This window comes from Canis lupus, chromosome 30, assembly GCF_048164855.1.
Source record: "Canis lupus baileyi chromosome 30, mCanLup2.hap1, whole genome shotgun sequence".
NCBI lineage: Eukaryota > Metazoa > Chordata > Mammalia > Carnivora > Canidae > Canis > Canis lupus.
Window position 1 is genome coordinate 28,082,921 of NC_132867.1, and position 18,668 is coordinate 28,101,588.

The 18,668-nt window shown below is 40.9% G+C and overlaps 1 protein-coding gene across 10 annotated transcripts; it reads right to left on the reverse strand.

The window, feature by feature from the left end:
• Positions 1 to 1,681: 1,681 nt before the first annotated feature.
• RWDD2B (RWD domain containing 2B) lies at positions 1,682 to 18,635 on the reverse strand. 10 transcript variants are annotated; one of them, XM_072806677.1, is made up of 7 exons: positions 18,336 to 18,635; positions 10,624 to 10,800; positions 4,531 to 4,688; positions 4,123 to 4,349; positions 3,935 to 4,002; positions 3,444 to 3,803; positions 1,682 to 2,842 (listed from the first exon to the last, which is right to left on the reverse strand). In XM_072806677.1, the coding sequence occupies exons 3-7, from the start codon at positions 4,598 to 4,600 to the stop codon at positions 2,608 to 2,610; spliced, it is 960 nt and encodes a 319-aa protein (XP_072662778.1). In that variant the 5' UTR covers positions 4,601 to 4,688; positions 10,624 to 10,800; positions 18,336 to 18,635; the 3' UTR covers positions 1,682 to 2,607. The 10 variants fall into 10 exon arrangements, with proteins under 10 accessions (XP_072662778.1, XP_072662777.1, XP_072662776.1 ...); XM_072806676.1 differs by having other exon boundaries at positions 18,243 to 18,635; XM_072806675.1 differs by lacking the exon at positions 18,336 to 18,635 and adding an exon at positions 14,463 to 15,813.
• Positions 18,636 to 18,668: the final 33 nt, after the last annotated feature.

The window sequence follows — 18,668 nt, forward strand, 5'->3', positions numbered from 1 at the left end:
TAGAATAGCTGGTCCATCTGGCTGTGTTGTGCCAGCAAAGGAAGGATTGGTATTTACGGGGCAACTGGGCAGGGGGGATGGAATCTGAAGGGGCACAGAAGAATCCCATCCAATATAGGCACTGTGCTATAAACACCATTCTAATTGTGTTTGTGTGAAGCCGACTAATGAATGCATCCTGGACAAATCTGCCATGATGACTGCTGTGTGACTTGAAGCCTTCTTGAGCCCAGGCCACCCCCCACCATTCTTTCTTTTTGTCGAACTATATCCTTAGTATACCCTTGGGGCATAACACCCTTGATGTGCTCTGGAGATACAACTGTTCTCAAATATTTTCTCCTATGTGGTCCCCTAGCATATACTCCCAGCCTTCAGGACTATAAAATTTGGTCCTGGGAAAGATGGAGTTCTGGAGATATACTTATTTTGTGGTTGTCCAAGACACAATTCTGTCAAGTCCCCCTAATAAACTGTTTCTTGTCCAGCAGGACTCACTGGCCTTTTCAGTTTTACAGCTTTGGTTTTTACAGAAAGGTGTTGGGGATCCCTGGGTGGCGCAGCGGTTTGGCGCCTGCCTTTGGCCCAGGGCACCATCCTGGAGACCTGGGATCGAGTCCCACGTCGGGCTCCCGGTGCATGGAGCCTGCTTGTGCTCTGCCTCTCTCTCTTTCTCTCTGTGTGACTATCATAAATAAATAAAAATTAAAAAAAAAATTTAAAAAATAGAAATATATTTACAGAAAGGTGTTTAACCACCTTTATTTATACATAAGGTCTACTCACATTCTACTTTATTCCTTCTGAATTCCACATAGTATCACATAATATGTATTATATTGCACTTGCTGATTCACTTAGTAATGGGTACATAAAAGTTGCCTCCAACTTTTTACTAAGATAAATAATGCATTGTGTCCGCCCCACCCCCTTCCTCTAACCAAGTCTGATTCTTCAAGGAATACTCAACACATGGTACCAATTTGAGTGCTAGCATCTAGTAAATTCTTAATAATTACTTTGGGAACTGATTTATGGAGTGCCTCAAAAACCAGGTCATGTGTTTATTTGACTCTAGGCCAATTTGCTGAAAATAAATTTATAGAAAGTCATTTCCAGATGAAAAATTTGTCAAAATCCAATTTACCAAAACCAAATTCCCTGAATTACCAATCTGATGAACTGTTGAGGCCTATTGAAAAGTTTGAGCCTCTTGTGCCTCAACCTTGTGTGAGGTGAGCCCAGGGACAGGGACAAGATAAGTATACTAAAATAGAGGTGAATTGCAAGCTGTTTAGGAGAAACTTCACCTATTTGTGTATCAAATGGCTGGGATAGATGCAAATCTAAAGCTTTGAAGAAAGTCTACTTGGCAATCTAGCTTTCAATTGCCAGTAACAAGCACAGAAAACGAAAGGAGACTGATTTAATTGCATAACAAGCTGACTAGAGATAGGCAGGGGATGGTGTTGGATCAGCAGCTCAACTACATGGGGACTGGCATCTCTGTGGTTCTTTTGGCCCGTCCTGCCCCTATGGTCGGAAGGACCATGGCAACTCCCTTTAGTGTTTGTGGCAGAAAGGGAAGAAGAGGTGCATCTACTCCTTTAACCTACTCCCCTAGCCAAAGCTGTGTCTTGAGGCCCTCCCTAGCCACAAAAGAGGCTGTAGAGTGAGCATCTAGCTTTTCCAGGTTTTTAATGGAAGCAGGGAAGGGGGACGAGGTTGAGAGCAGATGGCAAGTTGGACCTGCAACATTTATCTCCCTCAAGTATCATTAATTTCTCTTTCAAAATGGGTAGCTTCTATGTCAAGAGCGTTCTATCAACAATTTTAAAGATTATACTTAAAGGATGCCTGGGTGACTCGGTTATGCATCTGACTTTGGCTGGGTCATGATCCCAGAGTTCTGGGGAAAAAAAAGATCAAGTAATTTTACTTTAGCCCCATTCCAGAATGTTGGGGAGGGGGGAGAGAAAAGTAGAGCTGAAATGTATTTTTTTAATATTTATTTATTCATGAGAGACACACAGAGAGAGGCAGAAACATAGGCAGAGAGAGAAGCAGGCTCCATGCAGGGAGCCCGATGTGGGACTCGACCCTGGGACCCCAGGATCACGCTCTGGGCGGAAGGTGCTCAACCACTGAGCCACCCACATGTCCCTGAAATATATCTGTTAAAAATATGTCATAAGTAAAAGGAGAACTGTTTTAAGTCACGCTCTGGGCGGAAGGTGCTCAACCACTGAGCCACCCACATGTCCCTGAAATATATCTGTTAAAAATATGTCATAAGTAAAAGGAGAACTGTTTTAAGCATAATCTTTTTTTTTAAAGATTTTATTTATTTATTTATTAGAGAGACAGAGCATAAGCAGGGAGAGTAGCAGAGAGAGAGGGAGAAAGACAAGAGGACTCCCCGCTGAACAGGGAGCCTGACTCAGGGCTCAATCCCAGGACCCTGAGGTCATGACTTGAGCCAAAGTCAGAAGCTTAACTGATTGAACCAGCTAGGTGCCCCAAATTACTTCATCTTTCAAGGAAGAGTAGGGGGAAAAAATCAAGGGGCCAACAGTTACAAATATTTTCAATTACTCCTCTGGCCAGTCACTGTCCTTCCACACCAAAGAACATCTGGAAAACATCTGCACATCCTTTGGCGTTTAAAAACTGATACAGCTGACCGAAGTCCATGTGGTTTCCTCTGGCTCCATTAACACTGAACACTTTTTCTTCAAAACTTGAAAATCTTCTTTGTCTTTCTATTTTGTCATTTGTAGCATCAAAAGGAATGTCTTCTCGATGGCGAATTAAAATTCTCTTCCAGTTTAACTTTCTGAGTCTAAAAGGAAATTTTCAAAGTAGAAATGTTGAAAACGTGTTTTGTTTTCTAGAACATTGAAAACAGAAGTTATAAAGCACTTATCATGCCTTTCCCTAGAGGTAAAGATACCTACTTTTATCTCACAGGGATTTATTTTAATCAAATATGATGCTGGTCATGATCCTATCTCCCAAACTCATTTATTACTACTGCCTCATACCAACATTTTAGAAATGTGGAAATTGATATATCTCAAACTCCCAAAGGGACTTCTTAGAAACTCATTTAGGATATCAGAACAGAAATGAGATTAGAAATCCCTTTGTTTCACAGGGTATGCACAGTTTATCTCATCACTAAGAAGTATAAGATCCATGAAAATGGAGATCATCTCATATTGGACAGGAGCTCAATTCAACAGCTATTTACAGAATATCTTCTATGTGCACTGTATCAGGGAAGGGGGTGATGCTGACTGTATGTGAGTTCTGTTTTCTCCATTGACTTAAGACTGAATCCCATAAGGTACAACCCCAGGGACATACTAATTTCCACATCTCTAATATCTTGTTTACTACTAAAATTATTGACACAGCATATAACATTTATGAAAGCAAACCTTGACCAGAATTCTTCACAGGCGCTTTGTGGGCCTTCCACACAAACAACACCAGGTTTCCCAGGCATGCTAAAACCAGATAGGGAAAGCTCTTTTGCCCACTCTAAAATATTCTTTCTTTTGCACTTATTGTAGATGTGATGGCTATAGATCCACAGTCTTGTGAGAACGAGATCAACTGGCTGGAATGTACTTCCTGGAGCAGGAGGTATGGTGTCTCTGCTGATATAGCCAGAAGCATGTTCTTTAACCCACTCTGTGGCATTTAATATACAGACATCTCCGAGACAATTCTTTTGCAGGTATGCAGACAGATCTGTGTTGAGCTGAGTCTGCTGGGATCTACTTAGTGATACTGATCTGATGGAAAAGATCAAGAATATAAAAACAATCAATTTTCTTGGAACGGAAAACAAACTTAAGCACTGTTTTAATTCTCAAATTAAATTTAACCTCTGATGTTGGCCAATTTCTGTTACACTGTCACATACCTGACCGTGATTTCAGGCAGAACTTCAGGATATTTAAAGGGAAGGATACAGGCCAGAGAAAACATTACCTGATGAAAAAAAGAAGAAAATGCCCTAAGTGGTGTTTTAAGTCTTAATAGGTTTCAGTTCTTCAAAAAAAAAACAAAAAAAAAATAGGTTTCAGTTCTTCAAAAAGCAAAGTGAATTACCATTGCTTCCTCAGATACATCCAGGTTCATATTGATAGTAAAGTAAACTTTTGAAGATCGTCCCTCCATCGTCCTCTTTTCAATACAGTCTTTCAGTTCTGCTAAAGCCAGCTGGTCATTCACTATGAGCTCATTCTCACCGGGGAACATACTGGCTAGCAGGTCTAACTCAGAGAGCTGGGCCTCGGCCTGTTCAATCTCAATCATTTTTGGATATCTGTAAATTTCTAAGGAGGTAAGGATAAGAGAGATAATTTGTAAATACAATCTTGGGAGAACTCAATGGATCAAAATAGGTACTTACTGAAAGTGTGTGATTTCTTTGTAACCCATGAAATTTAAACAGATGTAATACACTAAGAACACAAACTACAGATCCAGTGAATGCCATAAAACTCTAATAATAACCAGGCATCAGATTCCTCTTTATCTGGATAGTTGACCAGGAAACTTGAGCTACCACAATGCATAGTTTCATTGAAGTAAACTAATTATGTAGTCAAAAGCCATTATCAATGAATGATATTATAGCCAGGAGAGAGGCTATGGCTGGTTACTTTGGAAACCTAGAATGTACAGAAAAAGGAAGAGAATTAGTTTTGTGGATGGTTAATATTTTTCTCTTAATATTAGTGTTTATTAGTTTTTCAAAAGCAGAAGAATGTGAAGAAGAGAAAATATGCTAACAATCCCACAGCTCAAGTAACACCTGTTAATACTCGCTGTCAGTACATAGTGATTTATCTCATTCTTTCTACAGACAGAATTTCTAATGGCTGTCATACTGAATCTTGTCGATGTGTCGTAATTTATTGCATTATTTGACTATTGATGGGCACTTGAGTTGCTTCCACACCTTTGCTGTTATGAACATTTCTTTAATGAAAGTTCTTTATATATGTACAGTTCGGAACACTGTTAATACCATATTCTCAAGGATAACTTTGTAGAGGCAGCTTATTGGGTCAATAGGTACAACATTTTAGATTTTGGTAGATATTGCCAGGTTGCCTTCCAAAAGTTGCTATACTGAAGTTTAAGTTTTTACATAGTCCCCCTGCAACCTTATATTTTTTATTTATTTATTTTTGAGATTTTATTTATTTGAGAGAGAGAGAGAGAGAATAAGAGAATGCACATGAGCAGGGAGTGGGGCAGAGGGAGAGGCAGAAGCAGACTCCCTGCTGAGCAGGGAGCCCAATATGGGGCTTGATCCCAGGACCCTGAGACCATGAGCTAGGCAGATGCCCAACCGAGCCAACAGGTGCCCCCCAACTCCTTTTAAAAAATTCTTAATACGTATCTTTCTTTGACTTATTTCACTTAGCATAATACCCTCTACTTCCATCCATGTCGTTGCACATGGTAAGATTTCAATTTTTGATGGCTGAATAATATTCTACTGTGTGTCTGTATCTATCTATACCTATACCTGTACCTATACCTATACCTATACCTATATCTATCTATATACCACATTTTCTTTATCCATTCACCAGTTTATGGACATCCTTGCTCTTTCCATAGTTTGGCTATTGTGGACATTGCTGCTATAAACATTGGGGTGCAGGTGCCCCTTCAGATCACTACATTTTTATCCTTGGGGTAAATCCCTAGTAGTGCAATTGCTAGGTCATAGGGTAGCTCTATTTTCAACTTGAGGAAACTTCATACTGTTTTCCACAGTGGCTGCACCAGTTTGCATTCCCACCAACAGTGTAAGAGGGTCCCTTTTCTCTGCATCCTCACCAACATCTGTCGCTTCCTAAGTGGTTAATTTTAGCCATTCCTCAGAGTGAGGTGGTATCTCACTGTGGTTTTGATGTGTATTTCCCTGATGCTGAGTGCTGTTGAACACTTTTTCATGTGTCTGTTGGCTATTTGTATGTCTTCTTTGGAGAAATGTCTGTTCAAATCTTCTGCCTATCTCTTGATTGGATTATTTGTTCTCTGGGTGTTAAGTTTGATAAGTTCTTAATAGATTTTGAATACTAGCCCTTTACCTGATAAGACATTTGCAAATATCTTTTCCCACTCTGTTGGTTGTCTTTTGGTTTTGTCAACGGTTTCCTTTGCTGTGCAAAAGCTTTTATCTTGAGGTAATCCTGATAGTTCATTTTTGCCTTTGTTTCCCTTGCCTTTGGAGATGTGTCTAGCAAGAAGTTGCTGTGACCAAGGTCACAGAGGTTGCTGCCTGTTTTCTCCTCTAAGATTTTAATGGATTCTTGTCTCACATTTAGGTCTTTCATCCATTTTGAGTCTATTTTTGTGTATGGTGTAAGGAAATAATCCAGGTTCATTCTTGTACATGTGGCAGATTTTTTTCTTAGCTAAATTAATTTCATTTGCAAGAAAAAGTATGAGGACTTCTGATAAAACATGAAGCCTGAGCACTTGTATAATATTTCCCCTTCTCTGTGACCCCATTAAAATGAGAATAAAAGGATAAATTCTCAAAGAGAATGGGAAAGGAAATAACAAAAGGTATTAACAAAATTTTGGAAGGTGAAAAGGGATAAATGAATTATAACCAATTCAGATTTCAGCTTTCCTCTCTCTATTAACTGCTTGGTCAGGTGGGCAGAGGAGGGGCAGAACTTCAGGAAGGCTCAGGAACCAGCACTAGGTACCCTAGAAAGCATCAGTGTAATGTGCATTAAAAAGTATGAATTTATTTATTAATTTTAAATATTTTATTTATTAATTCATGAGAGACACAGAAAGAGAGACAGAGCCATAGGCAGAGGGAGGAGAAGCAGGCTCCATGCAAGGAGCCCCATGCAAGACTCGATCCCGGGAACCTAGGATTGTGCCCTGAGCCAAAAGCAGATGCTCAACCACTGACCACCCAGGCGTCCTGAAGATATGAATTTATTGGAAGTCTAGACTCAAGTTTAGGATTTCTCAACCTTGATACTATTGATATTTCAGACCAGAATACTCTGTGTGTGTGTGTGCACGCGCACGCAATCTCTGCCTTTTAATTATTGTATTTAGACAACTTATATTTAATACGATTATTAGCATGTTAGACTTAAGTCACCTATTTTTTTTAAGATTTTATTTAATTTATTCATGAGAGACACAGAGTGAGAGAGAGAGGCAGAGACATAGGCAGAGGGAGAAGCAGGCTCCATGCAGGGAGCCCGATGTGGGACTCGATCCCGGGTCGCCAGAATCAGGCCCTGGGCTGCAGGCGGCACTAAACCGCTGTGCCATGGGGGCTGCCCAAGTCACCTATTTTATTTTCAGTTTGTTTTCTATATTTTCCATTTCTTTTTTATTTTCCCTGCCTTTTTTTAGGTTGAAAATGTTTTGGAATTCCATTTTGGTTAATTTTATAATGTTTTTGCATACATTTCTTTTTTAAATTTAGCTTATTTTTTTAAAAGATTTTGTGGGATTCCCTAGGTGGCTCAGCGGTTTAGTGCCTGCCTTTGGCCCAGGGCATGATCCTGAAGTCCTGGGATCGAGTCTCATGTTGGGCTCCCTGCATGGAGCCGGCTTCTCCCTCTGTCTGTGTCTCTGCCTCTCTGTGTCTATCATGAATAAATAAAATCTTAAAAAAAAAGATTTTGTATATTTATTTGAGAGAGAGAGAGAGAGAGAGGGAGAGAGTACAAGCAGGGGGAGCAGGAGAGGGAGAAGCAGACTGCCCTTTGAGCTGGGAGCCGGACACGGGGCTTGATCCCAGGATCCCGAGATCATGAATTGAGCTGAAGGCAGACATTTACCAACTAAGCCACCTACGCACTCCCATATTTCTTTTTATAATTTACAGCTCTTTTAGTGGTTACTCTACATATATGTATATAAAACATCACAGTCTACCAGTCTCTTAACAGTTTGACATATGAAACTTTATGTACATTTACCTTTTCCCAATTGTAATATAGTGATCTTATAATTTTTTCTATATACATTTAGAACCATAAGAGTGTTCTAATTTTTGCTTCAGCCACCAAATATGATTTAGAAAACAGAAATACATTTTATTTGCCCGTACTTTTGCTTTTTCCATATTTTTTCCATCATAATTCCTTTATTGTTTCTCTTCCATTTAGAGAATTTCCTTGAGCCATTTTTAAGGGTGGGTCTGCTGCTGACAAATTCTCTTAGTTTTCCCTGATGTTAGAATGCCTTGATTTCTCCTTTCTGGAGGATATTTTCACTGGATGTGATATTCTAGATTGACAATTCCTTATTTTCACCACTTAAAAAATATCATGCCTCTTCATTTGGGCCCCCACATCTTCTGATGAAAATACTTTCTATTTATGCCTTTTGACAAATTTGGGAAATTTTCCACCATCATTTCCTCAAGTACTTTTCAGCTCTGTCCTCTTCCCTCTCTCTTCTTCTGGAATGACATGTTAGATATTTTGTTATAGTCTCACATGTTCCTAGAGCTCTGTTCATTTATTTTTGGCCTATTTCTCTTAGTTGTTCAGATCAGATAATTTCTATTGCTGTATCTCCCTTTCCTCTGTTTCCTTCCTTCTGTTGTTGACTCTATCCACCATGTTTTCAATTTGGGTTATTGCATTTTTCAGTTCTATCATTTCCATTTGGTTCTTCTTTATATCTTCTATTTCTTTACTTCTATTTCTTTTTTTTATTTGCCTGAAGTGTGTTTATAATCATTCACTGAAAAATTTTTATTATAGGTATTTTTTTAAGTTTTATTTATTTAAGTAATCTCTACACTCAACATGAGGCTTGATCTCATGACCCTGAAATTAAGAATTGCATGCTCCTCTGACTGAGCCAGTCAGGCATCCTATGATAGGTGTTTTAAAATCTTTGTTAGGGGCACCTGGCTGGCTCAGTTAGAAGAGAATGTGACTCCTGATCTTGGGGTTGTGAGTTCAAACCCCATGTTGCATATAGTGATTACTTAAAAATAAACTAAAAAAATAATAGAGTAAAATCTTTGTCAGATAATTCAACCATCTCTGTCATTCAGACATTGGTATCTGTTTGTTGTCTCTTTCATTTAGTTTGAGATTTTCCTTCTTTTTTGTATGATGAATGATTTTCTTATTGAAAACTGGACATTTAGGTATTACAAGACTCTGAATATTACTCAAATCTTCCATTTTAGGATACAATTTCAGATACTGCTTCAGAAGGGAACAAAAGAAGGGACTTATGCCTGGGAGGACTTAGTCCTAGGTCCCTAATCAGATTTTGTTGCTACCATCCTGAGAAAGAGTGAACATTTAAGTACTTATTACAGCTCAGTAAAGGTGGAATCTAGGCTCCCTTTGCTTGTATGGTGGGGGAGAGGCTACAGTATTTTCTGTGGTATTTTGACTTGTGTACAGCATTTATTATATAAATGTTTTCCATCTTGTTCAGCTGTACATTTCTTAGTACTTTAGCAGAGAGAGCAGAGTATTTTGGAGCTTTACACTTTTTGGGGGGTCTGTATCCTTGGTATTTCTAGGTTGCTGCTTTTTAAATCAAGTCTCAGATATTTGAGGCAAAAAAAGAATACCCAAGGAAGTCACCGCAGTGTCCTTCCTTGGGTCCTAAGGTCCCTAGTTGGTCTGCCTTCCCTTTTACTCTTGAGTCTCTTCTGTTTGCTTTGTAAATAGTGTCCAGTATCCTCAGTTGTACTTAGCAGGACAAATTGGGAAAAATATATCTACTCTGTTGTTCCAAAAGTGGAAGTACCCCCTACACAATATTTTCAACTTACCAATTGGTATGTGTGCGCATGCACACGCACACGCACACACACACACACCACACAAAGATGTCTAATGTCTAGTAATTGTCATAGATGAAAAAGTTGCTATAAGGAAAGCTTATATAAAGATTCCAATTGGGATCCCTGGGTGGCGCAGCGGTTTGGCGCCTGCCTTTGGCCCAGGGCGCGATCCTGGAGACCCGGGATCGAATCCCACGTCGGGCTCCCGGTGCATGGAGCCTGCTTCGCCCTCTGCCTGTGTCTCTGCCTCTCTCTCTCTCTCTCTCTCTCTGTGTGATTATCATAAATAAATAAAAAATTAAAAAAAAAATAAAGATTCCAATTTTATGAAGGAAAAAATCAGACAGTATAAAAAAGATGTGTTTATAAGGATGCTCGTTGGTTATTTATAATAAAAAAATGAGACATGACCTAAATGTCCAACAATGGATTAGTTAAATAAATATATATTTAAACCATGGAATGAGATAATTAAAAAATGTATTTTAACACTGATATTCATATATAGTTACTTAAAAAAAGTAGATTGTAGAAGAATATAAATAGTTATGATCATATTATTGTTATATCATTATGCATACATGAAAAAAGTCAGAAAGAGAATTCACCAAAGTAGTTTGCTAAATGTGGGTAGAAGGAAGAAGGGAAAGACTAATATACATACTTCTATATTATTTGAGGCTTTAGTTTTGGTATGTAGTATTCTTAATCCAGAAAAAAAGGGTTACACATCTGAAAAGAAAAACAGAGCTCAGTTCCATTGCTACAAAGGAAACATGGCTTACCTTCTCAAAGAGAATTTATTCTGTGAAATCAAACACCCATTATCTTGGTTAATGGTGTCTTCATGGAATTCTTTCTCATCTTTGGTAAATATCAGTTGAGTAACTACTATATGTAGAGCTTCATACTTCATTCATTGCTGGAGCTTTCTATTTAGTTTGAGGATCAGGACATATTATCTAATAAGATACAGAACAATGAAGATAAAAAGGCTAAGTGTTAAATGACTAGTATAGGCATTATTGTAAGGATTACGTGACCAATGAAATGAACTACCAGGAAAGATTTAAGGAAGGAGATAGAATCTGAGTCAAACCTTTTTTCTAAAATTTAAAAAAAGTTTTGCTTATTTAAGTAATCTCTATACCCAGTGTGGGGCTCAAACTCACAACCGGAGATCAAGAGTTGCATGCCCTTCCAATTGAGCCAGCCAGGTGCCCCTGAGTTGAGCCTGAAAGATAAGCTAAAACTTAGACAAGTGAAGAAGGAAGCATAATGTGGACAGAAGGGAGGTCGAGGAAAGGCCTGTAAGTCAGGAAAGCACAAGAAAAATAATATAGACCTGAAACTGTCCCTTCCTCACAACCCTGACTCCAAAGGCCTAATTCAGGGGCTCATCATTTGGACGATTTTCTCTTGTGCTAGCTACTTTTTTGTTTGTCCCCTAAACACATTCTTGGTCTTTCTTTTCCCTGCTCTAGACTCTGGAAAACTGACCTCTACAGCTTATACCACCACACTCTTCTTTCTTGTGGTTAGGTTCAGTTAATGCTCTGGCACGAAGGGGGAGGATATTAGGAGAGAGAGGCAAGGGTATTTCTTTACTCTGCCTTTGTTTTGGTGGGATTCTGACAATGGATGTGACTCTCTAAGACCATAGCTTTTGTGGGTAGCCCTTCTTCCTCAGCTCCAGCAGATTTTTTTCTAAGATTTTATTTATCTGTTTGACAGAGAGATAGAGCCAGAGAGCACAAGCCAGGGGAGGGGGCGGGGGTGGCAGAGGGAGAGGGAGAAGCAGGCTCCCTGCTGAGCAGGCAGCCAGATGCAGCTTGATTTCAGGACCTGGGATCATGATCTGAGACAAAGGCAGACACTTAACCGAGCCACCCAGGTGCCCCAGCTCCAGCAAATCTTCCAGGCCTATGGGCAGGAATGGTTCCTTTAAAGCTGGTGACACCTTGTAAAGAGCCCCTTCATTAAGCAATCTCTCCAACAAAATTTCAAAGTTGAGTGTGTATCTATTTCCTTCTAGATCCTTGACTCCTCTTACCTGGACTGCCTCCCATCAACTCACACTCCATATTATCATTATACATATAGTATGTTGTGTCTAATAGAGGTCTACCAAGACATGCAAGAGAGCACCAACTATCTATTAGGGAAACGTTTACATAATCCGTGATTGGGTAAGAGTGCTGCCAGTCTGAGAGGAGGAGTGGGGGTGTGTCAGGTTTCCCTCAGTTGAAGGCAAACTAGGTGAGGATCCTGACATCTACTTAGTGGAGTGAATTTATCCCAGTTCATGCTCAGGCTGTTAGTTTCACAGATTGGTAGCACAAAATGCCAATACATTCAGAGTGGCTCCAGTTCACAAAGGCTGCTTTGGATGATTCATTATCAAGCCCTCTAGGAATATGTCCTCCCTTTATTACATCTTCTTTATTCTATCCAATATCGTTGGATCATTTAATATTAGAAAATGGTATTTGGTCAACAATTTAGCTAGTTCACTGTATGGGACTTTTAAAGAATAAAAAAAGTTTTCTACTTAAATAAAAATGTATATTAATCACAAATGACAGACCAATAACTATTTTAGGTCCTGTCAAAAACCATCAAGGGGGGGGGGCACCTGGGTGGCTCAGTGAGAAAACCACATCAAGGATCATGTGAATGACTAAATGTGTTGGAGTGTTGAGTTCATTAGGATTAACTAGATAGGAATCAGGAAAGTATGAATCACTGTTGCATACACTAGGCTGTCTCCACAGGTCAGAGTACAAATCAATGCTAACATATCATTCCTAATTCCAGTGCTTTTTCACCTGAAGTCGTTAAAACCTTGTTTATCAAGGTGTCAGTGCCATGCTGGGGAAAAAAAATACACAAAGCATTTTGTGCTTAAATGAGTTCTTAAAATGATGAATGACACAAAGTTTAACAGGTTTCTTTAGGGTGACCATGTCATCCCATTGTCCTGACTGGTTTAGTATTTACCTTAGACAATAATAACCCCATTTGGACAATAAATTATATGGGCACACTTTTTATGTGTGGCTTCTCAGAGTCTTTGTTGTTAGATTCCAATATGGATTGTGAATTTCTAGGAAGTTTTAGTATGGGTTTTGGGTTGTCCCAAACATATTTGACCCCAGATTCCCCTCCCCACCGACTTAATATTAACCCTCTTCTACAAGGAACAGATCAGGAATCCATTTTGTCACCTAGCCACCTTAAATATTACCAACGCTATGCATCATCTTTTGAGTTCCTTTCAAAAACTGTTTAGAGCTGCAAACACTTCTTCCTTCTTTAAACACGATGTTTTCTTTACTAACCAGTGACTTCATATAATTTTATATCCTATTTTCATTTGACATTCTAACTTGTGCATTTGCTCTTTTATTAAAAAAATTCATGTAAGTATTCAAAATCCCTGAACTCGCTGAAATTCCATGAATATCTTTTCTAGCCTTTTTTAAAGTTGAGGTTAGGTGGTTCTTAGATGTTATTAGATGGTTAGTTATTAGAGGAAGTGAATTTATTTATTTTTTTCTTATAGGGTTTAAGTATGTGCTCTGCTACCTAAATCACTAAGGGGCACTTAACAACTGTGTGACGTTAGACAGGTGGCTTAATTTCTCTGTGCCTCAGTCTCCCCATCTCCAAAATGGGATAGGGTTGCTGTGAGGATTAAATGATGATGTGTAGAAGATGCTTAAGACAGAGCTTGCAGGGGATCCCTGGGTGGCTCAGTGGTTTGGTGCCTGCCTTTGGCCCAGGGCGCGATCCTGGAGTCCCGGGATCGAGTCCCATGTCGGGCTCCCTGCATGGAGCCTGCTTCTCTCTCTGCCTGTGTCTCTGCCATTCTCTCTATGTCTATCATAAATAAATAAATAAATAAATAAATAAATAAATAAATCTTAAAAAAAAAAAAAAAGACAGAGCCTGCAACAGTGTAAGTACTATAAAAGTGATTGCTATTATTGTTGTCATTCATCCACAAATGTTTCTGGAGCACCTATTGTGTGTCAAGCATTGTCCTTGACACTAAGACTATAAAAGTGAACAAAATTCACACACACACTCAATCTCAAAAATTACACAAAAGTGGCCTTTTCTAGTTAAGAAGAATTAGTTCAAAGGCCTTGTGGCAGGGAAGTGCTAGACTAGATGCTGGAACAGACTAAGCCTGGGGCAAGCTTTTAGGAGACAAGGTAAGAGAGGAAATGTGGGGCAGTTTATGTTAGAACTCAGCACACCCAGGACTTTGGATTTTATCCTGTCTGATATAGAAGGCCACTGCAGAGGTCTGACACTGTGAAATGTGCAGGGGAATGAGGGTGAAAGGTGGGAGACCAGGTAGGCACTACCATGACTCGTGCAGGGATGACAGTGGCTGGGATTAGGATGTGGCAGTGCCGGTGGCGAGCAACATTAGAGTTGTGGACATCTAGAAGGAGTAGAACCAACAGGTTTTACAAATTATATGTGGTATGTGAGAATGAATCCAAGGCATTAAGAAACTGGAAGGATGGATTTGGCCTTTAGATAGGGAAGATGGTGGAAACTGGAAGCCAGATTTTAAAAATACTGTGTGATGAAGTGCCTATTAGGATACCTCCTCAGGAGAGATGTTCAGCAGACAGTTTATGAGGTATCCGGCTGGAGATGTCATCTTGGGAGTAACCGTCATATATTTAAAGGCGTGTTTTTGTCGCTGACCGAGTGAAATTGGGAGAAAGTCCCACTGAGTTCAGAAGTCTGGAGGATGAAATGGAGGCAGCAAAGAAGTTTGGGGCCAAACGACCCGCGTGCGGACGACTATGGGAGTGATGTTACAGGGGTATCATTGACGTGTTAAATAATTTTCGTAGATAAGGTTTCAATGCAAAAAAAAAACAAAAACAAAAAACGTCGAAGAGAATTTTCTGACTCAGGATCTCAGTGAACGGTGTACGAACGTGTAATGAAAACTGGGTTTCCTGGCGGGAATCATTCTTTCTCCTTGCAGATTTTTACTTCACAGGGCAGAGCGGGTCCAGGGGGCGGTCCCTGACGCCAGGCGAGCAGCAGGAGCCCGTGCGGGCAGGCGCCTGGTGCGCAGGCGCCGTCGCCCCTGACAACGGAGCGGGCCGGGTGGGCGGGGGGCGTGGGAAGAGAGGGGCCCGGCTGTGGGCGGGGCCAGGAGCTGCCGAAGCCGGTTCTAACCAATGAGCAGTGCGTAGCGCGCGGGAAGGCGGGGCCGCGGCGTCCCCAGGTCCCCCGGGGGGCATCGGGTCGCTGGAAACCCTCGCCTCGGCCGGCAGCGGCAGGCCAAAGACTCACCTGGAGCCGCGGACCCCCTCGGTGCTGGAACCCTGGGTCTTCTGGCTGCACGGGCAGCTCAGGTCCCTTCCAGAGGGAGCCTCAGGATTCAGGGGCTGGGCAATCCGAAGCCTACAAACCACTCCAGCGCGGCGGCCCGGGGGAAGTCGCGCAGCGCCCTCCCGGCTGGGCGCATGCGCGTGGGCGCACGCCCCGGAAGCCCTTGCGCGCTGGCCGTTGGCAGGTGCTCCGCCGCTGGTCTTCTCGGCTCCGCGACGTTCTTCCGAGTCGCGGGGTTCAAATTCCACCCTGCTGGCATTTCCCAGCTGCTGCCCCGGCACTGTTTTCTGGGTCAAGGAATGGTCCGTTAAAGCAACGCTCCTCAAATTCAAACATGCGTAGAAATCGGTTTGATGTAGCTTGGGTGTCGATAGGTGGGGGTGGAGTTCCCTTTTCTGCGTTCCTAATATCTTCCCACACAATAGAGATGCTTCTGGTCCCTCAACAGCAAGGCATTAGGGAGAGGGGAGCCTGGATGCTGGTCGTGGCGACTGGAGGAAATACTGTGCATGGAAATTAGTCTCTGCTAGTAAGAGGACAGTTTGAAGGCGACTCCACCATCAGAGTAATTTAGATTTTCCTTCACAATCTAAATATAGGTGATGCACATCTTTCCCTTATGGTGTTACATCTTCATTTTAGAAATCTCAGGGTTTTTTTTTTTTTTTTTTGTGAACACGTTCATTCTTACAAGGTATCATTAATAACTTGGAAATAAGATTAGTACATACGCTTTCGTAGCTGTATCTTTGACTCGGTGCTTTGTGGGTATTTTTCAGTATTATTGACCTATTTTTCCTCCAACTTTTATGAGAAATTTAAAGCATACTGTAAAGTTGAGAGAATTTTACAGTGAAGCAGTGGAGCAACTCTCAGGGAGGAAAAAAGGAAGGGGATGATTTTGCTCCTCCGGGGACATTTGGTAAAGTCTTGAAGACATTTTGAGTTGTCACAACTAGAGGGATGCTTTTTGGCATCTAGTGGTTAGAGGCCAGGGGTGCCTCTCAACTCCTTGCAAAGCTGAAGACATCCCCCTACAACAAATAATTTGCTGGTTTAAACTGTCCGTAGTGCTGACGTTAAGAAACTGACGCTACCATAATTCTAGACACTTTTTAAATATTTTATTCAACCACCTTTGTCATATATCTATCAATCCATCTGTTTTGATGCATTTCAAAGTAAATCGCAGACATTGTTGTACTTCAGTTGCATAACATTAAGATTCAAATGTTGGATTTTTTGAGGTAAAAATGAACTGCACATTTTAAGTATATATATCTGCTGAGTTTTGACAAATGCATTCACCTGTGTAACTCAAACCCTGTTAAGATATAGAACATTACTAGTACCCTAAAAACTTCCTTCCATGCTTCTTCCCAGTCTGCATCGGAACTCCCAAGACTTTCGTCCTATCTCTGACGACCAATTGTCCTTTATTGTGAATTACCTGTTTGTATCCCTTGCCTATTTTTCTTTTGGGACTTGCATCTTTTCCCCCCAAGCAATTATTGTCTTCTGTAGATTAACCACTGTTCTGATTTTTTTCCTGTTATAATTAGGTTTGCCTGTTCATATGCATGGGATTACATAGTAGGTACTTTTGTATATCTACTTTCAATATAATAGTTTAAAGATTCCTCCATGTTCTTGTGTCTTACAGTTTCTTTTTATTGCTTAGAATTCCATTATATAACTATACCACGGTTTTCTTATTCTTTTGTTCAAAACGTGGGCTGTTTCCAATTTCTGGCTATTATGAGTAAGGCTACTATGAACATTCTTGCAAAATTTTTCATTTCTATGACTCTTTTTAAGTACTTACTAAGCACATAAATGTTCCATTCCAGACACTTCTGGGTACTAGAGAGAGCCACAAACAAGACAAAGATGTCCCATCTCTCAAAGAGTTTATATTTGCACGTTTCTGGGCATGTATGGAGGTGTGTGTAGGGAGAGAAATATATACCTAAAAATGAAAGAAAAATACTAGATAGTGATTATCACTGGGTAGCGACATAAAATAAAGTGAGGTGAGTGATCAGGTGGCTACATAACCTAGATTGCCCAGCCAATTTCTCTGTGAGAAAGTGACTTTTAGGGCAGCCTCCGTGGCTCAGCGGTTTAGCGCTGCCTTCAGCCCAGGATGTAATCCTGGAGATCAGGGATCGAGTCCCACGTCGGTCTCCCTGCATGGAGCCTGCTTCTCCCTCTGCCTGTGTCTCTGTATCTCTGTGTGTGTGTGTCTCTCGTGCATAAATAAAGTCTTTTTTTTTTTTTAAAGTAGCTTTAAATGTGTGAACGGAATTATAATAGCAACCACAGAAGATCATGGGGAGCAGCATTCTAGGCAGAGGAAGCAAGAAGAAGCAAGCAATGTCCCTAAGGCTGCATTTTAGAATAGAAAAAAAAAAAAGAAATGCCTGTGTGCTGAGTGAAGAAAACTTGAAAAAAAAAAAAATCTTATCAGCAGTAAAAAAGCAGGAGAGTCAAATGTAACCCTTGTGACTCTGGCCAAATTGATTAGGTGAGGATGCCACTTTCTTAATCTACCTTTATCGGATTACTAATAAGGATGGACATTTCGTCCTATCTCTTAACGACCTTTTATTGTGAATTACCTGTGCGTCTCCCTTGCCTATTTTTCGGTTGGCGCTTGCATCTCCCCCCCCCCCCCCCCACAGCGATGGTCTTGTCTTCCGTAGAAGATTAACGCCCCAGAGCAGCGAGTCTGTGTTTATTCAATTCACTTCACATGGGCCTCGGCACTTAACATATTTTGTTTTTTTTTTTTTTTTTTTTTTTTTAAATTTTTTATTTATTTATGATAGTCACAGAGAGAGAGAGAGAGAGAGAGGCAGAGACACAGGCAGAGGGAGAAGCAGGCTCCATGCACCGGGAGCCCGATGTGGGATTCGATCCTGGGTCTCCAGGATCGCGCCCTGGGCCAAAGGCAGGCGCCAAACCGCTGCGCCACCCAGGGATCCCCCACTTAACATATTTTGAACGGACACACAGTAAATGGAAATTTCACCTTCAGTCGGCAAGACGATTTATGTTCCCAACCTCAGAAGTCGATCGGACACAATGAGGGCAACTGCGTGAAATGTAAACGTTATTTACATACGTTCACGTTCAGACGTGATGTAAGGTCAGGAGGATGTCATCCAGGAGGTTCCAGGTCTCTGACCACCACCAGGTACCCGGACTTCCGAAGCATTTCAATAATCCCTTAATTACTTCAGAGGCAGGGATACTGGGCAGCCCCGGTGGCTCAGCGGTTTAGCGCCGCCTGCAGCCCAGGGCGTGATCCTGGGGACCCCGGATCGAGTCCCACGTCGGGCTCTCCGCATGAAGCCTGCTTCTCCCTCTGCCTGAGTCTCTGCCTCTCTCTCTGTGTCTCTATAAATAAATAAAATCTTAAAAAAAAAAAAAAAAAGAGGGAGGGATACCGACCGCC

Bases quoted from the DNA above. Each gene is read 5' to 3' on its own strand.
- RWDD2B (XM_072806677.1), bottom strand. From the start codon at position 4,600: ATGAAACTATGCATTGTGGTAGCTCAAGTTTCCTGGTCAACTATCCAG. The intron at 4,003-4,122 runs GTAATTCACTTT...TTTTTTCATCAG, and splicing joins ATGTATCTGAGGAAGCAATG to GTAATGTTTTCTCTGGCCTG. The intron at 3,804-3,934 runs GTATGTGACAGT...CTTTTCCATCAG, and splicing joins CTGCCTGAAATCACGGTCAG to ATCAGTATCACTAAGTAGAT.